Consider the following 12,617-nt stretch of genomic DNA (forward strand, 5'->3'; position numbering starts at 1 on the left):
AGACTGCTGGGTCCTTCTTCCTAGTCTGTCTTAGTCTGGAAGCTCAGCTGAAACCTGTCCTCCATGGGTGACTCTGCTGGCATCTGAATACTGGTGACATAGCTTCCAGCATCACAGCAATATGCAAGCCCCCACAGTATGACAAATTGACAGACATGTTGGGGTTACATATCTTACCATGACCTAAATCAGGAAATTATCACTTACAATACTACGGTCCAGGGTCCAATCCTGGACCACACTTTGCACCTAGCCATTATGTCTCTTTGTTGTTGCCTGCCATCAAATCAATTCCACTCATAGTAACCCTGTAGGACAGAACAGAACTGCCCCATACTGTTTCCTTGGCTGTAATCTTTATGGGAGCAGATTGCCAGGTGGTGCGTTTGACCTGCCGACCTTTTGGTTAGTGGCTGAGTGCTTAATCATTGCACCACCAGGGCTCCTTATGTCACTTTAGTCTCCTTTAGTCTGGAAGGGTCCCTCAGTCTTCCTTAGTCTTTCACGACCTTGACACGTTTGAAGAGCACTGACCCGTTACTTTGTAGTATCCCTCGATTTGTGTTTGTCTGGTGTTTCCTTATTTTTAAATTCAGGTCATGCATTTTTTTTTTTTTTTGCAAGAAAATCACATAAATACTTTGTCCTTCTCAGTGCATCATATCAGGAGACATGTGGAGTTTCTAGTTTTTCCTCTTTGAAATTAATAGTATCTTGTGGGATGATACTTTGCAGCTATGTGAGTATCCCGTTTCTCATCAGACTTTCCTCTACTAATTTTAGCATCACTGAGGAGTCTCTCCAGAAACAATTATTACTGTGGTGTTTGCAAAAGACTTTTTTATTTCCACCTTTGCTTCTAAATTTATTAACTGGACTTCTATTTTAAGGGAGAGTTTTCCCTCATTTAACTATTTGTTCAGTTATTTATCTATGTAAGTATGGATTATTATTTTATCTATGGGTTAGAACCCATTACCCTCATTACTTACTTTGTTACTCACATTGTCCCAAGTTTAGTCATGGGACGCCTTCTTCAAGCTGGCCCCTGTGCCCTTCTGACACAACCCCATCAGTTGTTGAGTACTTGCTTTCCCACACCATGAAATATGCCAGGCTCACCTGCACTTTCTTTGCTCCAGTCCTGGAATAAGGCATTTCTCCAAAGACCCACCGGTTCCTTTAACTGGAGAAAAGGTATAAAATAAATCTATCTTTTTTTGTGAATCAGAGTGAATAAATAACTCTCCTAGTAATAAAAGGTCCCAGCACATGGTTAGGAAGAAACAAAGGCCCTGGATTCCCAGTGTTTTTCCAGGTAAACTTTTCCACAACCATAAACTTCAATACAATATAACGTCTTTCCCAGTACCCCTTAAACTGGAAATCCTTCCTAGACAGTGACCTTAAAGTCACAGTATTGATTGTTCCAGATCATTAAGAAATTAACCTAAAATCTGAGATATCAACAGATCTATCATTATCAATAAAAACTGAACTAAAATTTTACTGTGGTTTGCAAAGAGTAGCTTCACTTCAAATGAGTAAATCTTATACCACAATATTTATTTTTTCTCTGATTTTTTTATAAGTCAAAAGTAAACAAAAGATGATTAAAATATCTTAAGTGGTGATCTAATTAAATGAATAATAACCTGTTTAGTATTATACTTGTGGGAAAATAAAATTCACTGTTCACATGGCTTTTAATTCCCAATTAGACATTATCATTATTGTTGTTTTTGTTGTTTTAGCTACTGTTGGCTTAGATTTACCTGAATGTTTACATATTTCTTTGTCCATGTTTTCTGGATCATTTTCCTTCTTTATTCCTAAAGAACATTTTTAAAAGAAGTCTTTTTGTGAACATCTACTGGCTGTAAACTCTCTGTTTTTGTTTTCTGAAAATGACCTTACTTTTAAATAATACTTTAATTAGGTCTACAATTCTAGGTTGATAGTGTTTCCCTCTGTACTTTGAAGGCTACCCCCATTACTTCTGATTTCCACTGTTGCTGTTAAGGAAAAGTCTTGGATGTTGTTCCTTTGCAGTTGATCTGTCTTTTTTCCTCTGGATGCTTTTAACATTGTCTCCTTGTCTTTGGTGTTCTGCAGTTTCATTAAAATGTGTATCTGGGGGTTATCTGTAGTACTCCTAGATCTGAGATTTCATGACTTTCATCAATTCTGGAAAAAAATTTAGCTATTCTCTTCTAGCATGATGATTAAACACATGTTAGGCCTTCTTATCCTCTTTTTCACGTCTCAGATACTTTCCCCATTTCTCTGCCTCTTTAGGCTGTATTCTGGGTAATTTATTCGGTTATCTATATAGAGTACTGGCTTGAACTGGCTCACAAGAACTGATTGTGCACATCCCTTTGCAATTCTGTGTTCAGTGACAGCACCTTGGTAGCCTGAAATCATCCAAGGTGGCAGTGTTTACACCGCTGAAACTGGCAAATGCTACAAAGTAGGGCTTTTTCCCTGAAGAGCTGGTTGATAAATATCTATCAGCACACCACTGTAAGTAGCCCATTTTATTAGTCTCTAGTCAGCTGTCTAATCTATTTGTATGGTTTTAATTTAAATGATGGCACTTTTTATTTCTAGACATTCTATTTGGTTCATTAAAAAAATATACCTTGTCTTTAAAAAATATATAGCAGTCCTTTCTCTCATTTGTGATTTTTCCTGTCTTTAAATATTTTAAACATGGTCCAAAATCTTTTCTGCTATTTGCTATTTCTCTTGACTTACTCATTACGGCTTCATTATGTCCTTTTAAATTCTGGATTGTATATGCATGTTCAGCTGGGCTTTATGTGTATGACTCTTATTAAGCGTGAGTTGAGGGTGTGTCTCTCCAGAGAGTGTATGTATTTCTACAGGCTCCCAGAAATGCTTCCAATCTGAGTCTACTTTAAGTTAATTTCTCAGCTTTGTTTCTGCTTGACCATGCAAATGATGCAAATTTGAACCCCAAACCACGTGACAGAAGACCTATAAAAATGGATTCTTAAAAAGGAGACTTTTATTTTATTTTCTTCTACCCATTACACAGGCTGAGACAAAAAAAAAAAAAAAAAAAAAAAACTTCCTTGGTTTCTCTCTTTTTTGGCAAGTAGATTTTTCTTGCTTTACCATTTCACTGACGGTATAGTTCTTTTGAGTGTCCTGGCTTACTGCAGGGATCTTGGTTCCAATTTCCCAACTTATTCTGGCCGATGCCTTTTCTCTTGTCTGTCTAAGACTATGTAAACCAAAGCTCTTGTGTACAGGGATGACAAATGCCTCAAGGACATCTGTGGTTTCATCACTGGCTTTCCAGCTCCCTGTTTACTTTGGTGCTCCAAGGATTTCTCTTACTCCCGTGTGATCTCAGTCAGAAATTTAAAAGACCGTTTGTAACATTGTCCTCAATATTTGAAGGTGTTTTGAAATCTAAAATACCTGCCAGAAATCAAAGACCACATGTTTTTAAAAAGGTCCTTTCCTAAAATTATGATGGTTTAGAACAGTAACAATTTCAAAGCTGATTGGTACTTAGCCATTTCTTTTTCTTCAAAGAATTCTATAGCAAAAATGTTTTATATGCCACTTCCCCACCCACACATATCAACACATTTTTGTCTGGGTACCTGTGATATGTTAGGCACTATTAGCTATTTCAGAATAGCTGCTGATCCATATAAAACATTTTAAAAAACATGATCAAATAGAGTAAGAGTTTGATGCTGAAAAAAATTTACATCTTAACTGCCATTTTTGGCCCAATTTTATTTCTGTTTCACATACTGTAGATTTCTAGTTTCCTTTGGTGCCAAAAACAATACTGCGTACTACTTAATATAAATGTAGCACTCTACAGTTTTCAAATTTCTTTTATTTACATAATTTGTTTTCAGCATTAGATCAACTTTGTGGCATAGGGAGACTTACTATTTCCTTTTTCAGAAACTAAGAGTCAGAAAAGCTGGATAATTTTTCTAAGGACACAAAGTGTAAGTTGAAGAGCTAGAATTGTAATTCTGGTCTCCAAGCTCCAAGTTCAGTGATCAATAAATACAAATCAATCAGAAAAAATAGGACATTTTCCTATCTCTATGGGGAAGATGGGGCCCTGGTGGCACAGTGATTAAGAGCTCAGCGGCTAATCAAAAGGTTCGAATCCACCAGGTGCTCCTTGGGAACCCTAAGGGGCACTTCTATTCTGTCCTATAGGGTTGCTATGAGTCAGAATCAACTCAATGGCATTGGGTTTGGTTTTTTGGTTTATGGGGAAGAAGGTCTATTGGAACAGAAGACTGTGATTGAGATGGGGGACCTATGGACACATTTCAGCTATCGGCTCCTTTGCATATATTTTAAACATTTTTTTCAACATTGGATACAAAAATGATTAAGAGCTCTGAAGAAAACTCCTGGTTTCCTGACTGCTTCTAACACTTCCCTAACATTTTCTGTCTGTAAGTCTTAATTTCATTATCAGTAAGATAAGGACACTGCTGACATAAACCTTAGAACTGTTGTGAAAAATAAGAACAAATTTTGATGAAAAACTGATAATAATCAAACCTACATATTCTGAGGAATGCAGAAAGGAAATGTGTATAAATATGAGAACTGGGTTTTGATGAGCAGCAAGGGGCTCCTCAGGTATGGAATGAAGGGGAGGGTCTTTCAGGCAGAGGGGGCTACATGCACAAGGGTGCAGAAGGATGGAAGCTCATGGTGCACCCGTGGAACAGAGAGTGTGGCTGTCCGGTGGATGCAGCATCGCAGGTGTGTGCAGCTGGGGGCGCCGGGCAGGAAGAAGGCAGAGGAGAAATGGCCTGAGACAGGGACGAATGAATGAACACACTTCAGAGATTTTAGGGAAGTGAAATAATCAGATCTCTCGTGTGTGTGTATTTAATCTGTTGAAGAGGATTTTTGAGACTATTTGGTCCGCACTTACTTTTTATTCATTTAACGCCCTCCAAAGGACCTGGGTTAACCCAAAGTTCAGAGCACAGAAGGTGCATATGGGCTTTCCAGAGTGATGTGAGAGCAAAAATATTAGAAGCCAGAGGCTCAGGATGTTAATTGTCCAGAGCTGTGTCTTCTAAGGGCACACCAGAATGCCTGAGGGAAGCAGGCAGTGATTCTTTCCTTAGCACTACAACTTCCGAAGCTGAGTCATGTGGTATTTCTACAACCAGAGGTATATCCCAGATAGCTTTAAAAGACACACCCTTATTGGTTAAGATATTAAAAAAAAAAAAATTATGTTAGCTAAAGGCAGAGGGCTTAGCAGGTACGCTAGGGTACTCTGTGGCTAGACTTTCGTACAGTGCTATGTTGTGGTGACTTGAGGAATCTTTAGCTCCAATAAGTTCTGCAACATGGACCACTGGCAGAAGGACTGGTGTGTTGAAGGCCTGTCACCCCTTGCCTTTCTATTTTCAATTAACACTCATATAAAAAGAAAAATGTTCACATTAAAAATAGCCAACTAAAAAATATCAGGACTTCATTGAAATGATTTTTCTATCTTGAATGCAACAACAATTTTAAGATTCACCCTCTCCAGCATCACAGGCAAATCCTTGCAAACCAATAAACTGGAATTCTTGGTGAATTCTTACTCTGGTAGTGAGATTTGTAGTGACAGCTTTAGGGTCAAAAGTGCATTCCTGTTGTAAGTGGCCTACGTGGGATCATCCAGCGGAATGAAGTCCGGTATAACCCACACAGCTGTACTCTGAGAAGTAATTTTAGATGGTAGGATAACGTATGGCGGAGCTGTGCAAAACCACAATTCACCAGTGGATCGCGATGCCTTTTGGCAAACTGCTGTTTATTCTATTAGTCTCCTTGGGCTGTACGATGATCCGTACGATGATCTGGGAAGCTGAGGGATTGGAATTTGTCCCTTAAGCCATCTGTCCTCAGCTGCCAAGAGGTGGGCACGTCCTGACCTCCGGCATTAAAGCTGGGCAGAGTTCCATGGACCATCCCACTAAGAATGTGGTAATTGTAGCTCCAATGAAGACATTCTGTCTCAACAATACAGCGTGAAGAAAACTTTGCACTGTCAAACGCTTTAGGTGGTTCCTGTTCTTTTTAGCTGGCTAAAAGTCTGTTTTCTCTTTACCTATGTATAAAGTAAAGTGGTGTTTTGCAATGGTATGTTAGATTTTTTTTTTTTATTCTCCGTAGCACTAACTTAAAAACAGCTGAACTTGTTTTCCTGAAAACATGTAAAAACTCCTCAGCTGAGACCTGATGTATCAAGTTTCAGCCTGAAGAATTGTTTTGAGCTGATGGTTTATGCTGAAAATGCTGACAGATGTAGAACAGCCTCAGCAAAGCAATGTTTAAGGGAGTCCTGGGCAACGGACCATGTGGCTGCTCGGAAACTGCTAAGTTCTTGTTGCTAAACAATTTTACCTAAAAACAAAACAAAACAAAACAAAACCTAGCTTTTGTTATAATAAGTTTTTAACAAAGGTTTGGAGAAAGCCGTCAATGACTTTGTAGCTGAATTTCTGGAACCTGCTAGTTACCATTTTGCATTTTCTCTGGTACACAACAAATTCTTTTAGATTTATCTTACTAAAGGCTCAGATAAGAGCCACACTTCTGGAATTATGATCTTTAAAGCAAAAGGCAGATGTCTAAATTTTAAAAATAGCTGCAGGAAGTCCCCGGAACCTAGAGAATCTATATGGCAAACATTTGATGTTTCTGGCCATGATTTTTCTTTGCTGGGATACTAAAATGTGAGTCAGGGGCATTACAAACAACACAAGTCTGAGCAGAAACAACTGAATGTTTATAAGTGTTCTTCGGGGCTGCAGGCTTTCCCTGAAGAGTAATAATTTAAAGGATGTCAGTGGATGCAAATGAATTTCAGCCGTAAGAAGGAAGAAAAAGTGAATAGTACTTTTGTTGCTGTAAGACTTGGAATTTCAGACAGCCTCCATTTTGAATAATTTTCTTTAGCCTGCCTTCGTTTTCTGATGTTGTTTTAGTTGGGAATGATAGATGGTCTATCTCCTCCCCATGTCCTGAACTGTTCAGCAGTGTTATGCTATGTTGTTAATGGCCATCAGGTTCCGTGTGATATGCAGAGAGAAAAGTTCCCTGCTGATATAAAAAAGAGTATGAATTGTGTCTTGTGAAAAAGAGAGCAAAACCCTTTACAAAGCAAGTATAGCGTGAGTAAGAATCCATGCCTTTTTCTCCTTTTCTCAGTCCTCTAGCATACTCCAGGCTCTGATACTCTGAAAGAGCAACAGAGGTACTTCATTCTATTGCTGTGCTTGGAGAACTGTTTTTAACACGAATTTTTCTCCAAAATTAAGCACTTCCTTTCTTCCTCTCTAGTTATACTGTGGTAGTTAAACAAATCTCCTAACAATCTAATCTGAATGCTCCATGAATAGTCAAGTGGCAAAGAATGTTGGCTTGAAACGGGGAAGAAAAAATCCAGGACTCTAATTCATCAGTATATTAGTCATTAACAGGAGGGATATTTCATCTGCAGAAACATATATGTAAACAAGGAAAAATGGAAGGGTATGAAAATTGTGAGAGAAATCACAATGGTATTAGTGTACCAAAAAAAAAACTCTGAAGAACTGAAATTCCAAGTCAACTGCCACTAATCACCTAGAAGAAAGAAGATGTTCTATACAGCTTTTATCTTCTTCTTGGAAAAAAACAAAGACAGAGTGCTAAGTTGAAAGGGAAAACATAAAAGTTTCTGCCTACTAGGTTTGTCAAGTTTGCATGATTTGAAAAAAGAATCATCATTTTTATTTTTAGAAAGCTATTTATGTCAATTAGCATTTTATATGTACTATGTCCACCACCCATCTGTTGTTTTATTGTACCATGGGGGCCTGAATGTTGCTGTGATACCGGAAACTATACCACTGGTATTGCAAATACCAGCAGGGTCACCCATGGTGGACAGGCTTCGGGATAGCTTCCAGACTAAGACAGACTGGGAAGAAAGACCTGGTGATCTACTTCTGAAAAAACTGGCCAGGGAAAACTTTATGGATAGCAGTGGAACACTGTCTGATACAGTGCCAGAAGATCAGCCCTTCAGGTTGGAAGGCACTCAGAATACGACTGGGAAAGAGCTGCCTCCTCAAAGTAGAGTCAACCTTAATGATGTGGATGGAGTCAAGCATTTGGGACCTTTGCTTGCTGATGTGGCACGACTCAAAATGAGAAGAAACAGCTGCAAACATCCATTGATAATCAAAATGTGGAATGTATGATGTATGAATCAAGGAAAATTGGAAATTGTCAAAAATGGAATGGAATGCTTAAAGATCGATATCCTAGGCATTAGTGAGGGGGGAATGGATTTTGAACTGGACGGTCATATGATCTATTATGGTGGGAATGACAAATTGAAGAGGAATGGTTTCACGGTCATCATCGAAAAGAACATTTCAAGATCCATCCTGAAATAAGATGCTGTCAGTGATAGGACAATACCTATACGCCTACAAGGAAGACCAGTTAACACAACTATTATTCAAATTTACGCATCAACCAATGATGCCAAAGATGAAGAAATTGAAGATTTTTACCAACTTATCCAGTCTGAGGTTGATCGAACATGCAATCAAGATGCATTGATAATTATTGGTCATTGGAATGTGAAAGCTGGTAACAAAGAAGACGGATTGGTAGTTGGGAAATATGTCCTTGGTGACAGAAATGACCCGGGAGACTGCCTGACAGAATTCTGCAGGACCAACAACTTATTCATTGGAAATACTCTTCTTTCAACAGCATAAACAGCGACTACCATATTTCTATGCACATAATGCGCAACTTTTACATTTGTTTGCCAGCTGTGCCCTCCCCCTGCAATGTATTTTCATAAGCACTGCTATGCCAATTTTTTTTTTAATATGTTGCAGTAAAAAAAAAAAAAAAAAAAAATCAGCAGAGTGTGCATAAAAAATACCTTGCAGGGGAAGGACATGGCTGGCAAACAAATGTAGAAGGTGAACTTTATGTAAAAATACAGTATACGTGTGGAACTTGCTGGATGGAATACACAGGAATCAAATTGACTATATCTGTGGAAAGAGATGATGGAGAAGCTCAATAGCACCAGTCAGAGCAAGGCCAGGTGCTGATTGTGGAAAAGACCATCAGTTGCTCATATGCAAGTTCAAGTTGAAGCTGAAGAAAATTAAAACGCCCATGAGAGCCAAAGCATGATCTTGAATATATCCCACCTGAATTTAGAGACAATCTCAAGAATAGATTTGATGCATTAAACCCTAATGACCAAAGGCCAGATGAATTGTGGGATGACATCAAGGACATCATACATGAAGAAAGCGAAAGGTCACTAAAAAGACAAAAAAGAAAAAAAGACCAAAGTGGATGTCAGAAGAGACTCTGAAACTTGCCCTTGAACATAGAGTAACTAAAGCTAATGGAGAATATGATGAAGTAGAAGACATGAACAGAAGATTTCAAAGAGCGGCTTGAGAAGACAAAGTATTATACTGAAATGTGCAAAGTTCTGGAGGTAGGAAAATAAAATGGAAGAACACGACTGGCATTTTTCAAACTGAAAGAACTAAAGAAAAGATTCACGTCTTGAGTTGCAGTACTGAAGGATTCTATGGGCAAAATATTGAATGACGCAGGAAATAGGAAGCATCAAAAGAAGATGGAAGTAATACACAGTCACTGTATCAAAAAGAAGTGGTCAACATTCAACCATTTCAGGAGGCAGCATGTGATCAAGAACAGATGGTACTGATGGAAGACGTCTAAGATGAATTCTACAAACGGACGCAACACGGGAAGTGCTCACTCATCTATGCCAAGAAATTTGGAAGTCAGCTACCTGGCCATCCTGGCCAACCAAATGGAAGATATCAATATATACGTCTATTCCAAAGAAGGGTAATTCAACAGAATGTGGAAATTATCAAACAATATTATAATATCACATGCAAGTAAAATTTTGCTGAAGATAATTAGAAGATGGTTGTAACAGTACATCAACAAGGAAGTGCCAGAAATTCAAGCCAGATTCAGAAGAGGACATGGAACGAGTGACATCATTGCTGATGTCAGATTGATCTTGACTGAAAGTAGAGAGTACCAGAAAGATGTTTAACTGTGTTTTGTTGACTATGCAAAGGCACTCGACTGTGTGGATCATAACTAACTAAGAATAACCTTGTGTAGAATGAGAATTCCAGAACACTTAATTGTGCTCATGCGAAATGTGAACATAGACTAAAAGACAATTGTTCAAAACAGAACAAGGTGATACTGCATGGTTTAAAATCAAGAAGGGTGTGCATCAGGGTTGTATCCTTTCATCATACTTATTCAATCTGTTTGCTGAGCAAATAATCTGAGAAGCTGGACTATATAAAGAAGAATGTAGTATCAGGATTGGTGGAAGACTCATTAACAACCTGCATTATGCAGATGACACAACCCTGGTTGCTGAAGTAAAGCGAACATGAAGCACTTACTGATAAAGATCCAAGACTACAGCCTTCGGTATGCATTACACCTCAACATAAAGAAAACAAAAATCCTCATGGCTGGACCAATATCCATCATGATGAATGGAGAAAAGACTGATGTTGTCAAAGATTTCATTTTACTTGGATCCACAATCAACATCCATGGAAGCAGCAGTCAAGAAATCAAACAACGAATTGCATTGGGAAAATCTGCTAAAAAAGACCTCTATAAAGTGCTAAAAACCAAAGCTTTGAAGACTAAGATGCACCTTACCCAAGCCATGATATTCTCAATCATCTCATATGCATGCAAAAGCTGGACAATGATGTCCCTGGAGAAGGACATCATGCTTGGTAAAGTAGAGGTCAGCAAAAAAGAGGAAGACCCTTGACAAGATAGATTGACACAGTGGCTGCAACAATGAGCTCAAACATAACGAGGATTGTGAGGATGGTGCAGGACCAGGCAGTGTTTCATTTTGTTGCACATGGGGTCACTATGAGTCAGAACCAACTCGGCACCTAACAACAACAATTGTATTTGCAATTGTTCATATGCATGTGAAAGCTGGACAGTGAAAAAGGAAGACCAGAGAACTGATGCCTTTGAATGATGGTGTTGGTGAAGAATATTGGATATACCATGGCCTGCCAGAAGAATGAACAAACTCGTGTTAGAAGAGGTACAGCCAGAGTGCTACTTAGTGATGAGGATGGCGAGACTTCGTCTCACATGTTTTGGACATGTTATCAGGAGGGACCAGTCCTTGAAGAAGGACATCATTCTTGGTAAAGTGGAGGGTCAACAAAAAAAGAAGTCCCTCAACGAGATGGACTGACACAGTGGCTGCCACAATGGGCTCAAGCATAACTATTGTGAAGATGATGCAGGACTGGGCAGTGCTTCACTTTATTGTACACGGGGTCACTATGAGTTGGGACTGACTCCATGGCATCTAACAACACGTGACATGTCTCACACAGTGTACATACTGACTGATCCATGATGATGTCTCCTCTGCCTCTCCTCCCTCGTCCCTGGCCTCAGCTTGAGTTCTACTTTTACATGTGGATTTGGCGCAACATAAAGTTGCTACCCTGGCACTACAGCAGTCTTCTTCACATATGACTGTATCATTTAAATGAGTTTTAAATAAGCACCTAATTGAGAGTAATAAATCCCAAAGGCAAGAATACTCTTTGGCCAAAATGGTCCATGTAACATGTGCGTTCTTTAGAGTCTTGGTGAATACTGTCTTCATTTCCGTTCTGGTGAATTCAACTCAATGGATGAAAGTCTGGACATTTCTTTTAGCTTAATTTGAAAAATTGATATTTGGCAATGTCACATGACCTCGATATGCAATTCAGAATAGAATATTTTATCATGAATTTCATGTTAAAATGAGCTAAAATTAATACTAACTAGGTCCAAGACTACATCATACCATAACAGAAGAGATGAGATAAAAATGGGCCACTTAGGCAAACTGGGAAGGGAGAAGGAATACCACTGACTATAAAAGCTACCTCTGTGTCAGTGAAAGGCTGGATTTGTATACTAACACCAGCAGCAGCAATCACTTATTGAGAACTTCTAAGAGCCAGAGACTGAAGTAAGTGCTTTACTGGATTTATTTTTTCACCTGATCATTAAAGTAATCTTTGAAGGGTATGTATTATTGTCCCCAGTTTTCAGATGAGGAAACTGAGGCTGAACTAGTTTCAGTAATCTGTCTAGTCAGTGGAAGAGCCAGGCTTCAAAAACCCTTCCACCATCTCAAAATGTTCAATATACTTTAAGTGAATGATCAAACATGGGATGGAGAAACTGGTAGTGTATCCAAGGGTCAAAGAATCCTAGAGAAGTATAAGTAAGGGAAGATTTGACATTCCTGAGTATCTCTCTGGGGCAGGAACCCCTGACATGGGGAGTGGTGGCATCGAAAGGCTACTCTGAAAGTCTTGTTTGGTGTTCCTTAAGAATTATAAATTAGATTGTTTTGTTACTGACAATGTTACTGGGGAAATGGTGCTGGAAAGGGGTGGTGGCACCACTCTAGAATTTGAATTTACCATTTACTAGCTATGTGAAATTAG

At 38.8% G+C, this 12,617-nt stretch overlaps 1 protein-coding gene across 7 annotated transcripts in view; it reads right to left on the reverse strand.

The window, feature by feature from the left end:
• DNM3 (dynamin 3) overlaps window positions 1-12,617 on the reverse strand; it is a 735,481-nt gene that overhangs the window by 76,850 nt on the left and 646,014 nt on the right. For 2 of the 7 annotated variants that reach the window (XM_049881212.1, XM_049881213.1), the window contains exon 18: window positions 1,123-1,186. The exons of the other annotated variants lie outside the window; for them this stretch is intronic. In XM_049881212.1, coding sequence (XP_049737169.1) covers window positions 1,123-1,186 — 64 coding nt within the window. The remainder of the gene's footprint in view (window positions 1-1,122; window positions 1,187-12,617) is intronic. 7 annotated transcript variants of the gene reach the window in all.

This window comes from Elephas maximus, chromosome 3, assembly GCF_024166365.1.
Source record: "Elephas maximus indicus isolate mEleMax1 chromosome 3, mEleMax1 primary haplotype, whole genome shotgun sequence".
Lineage (NCBI taxonomy): Eukaryota > Metazoa > Chordata > Mammalia > Proboscidea > Elephantidae > Elephas > Elephas maximus.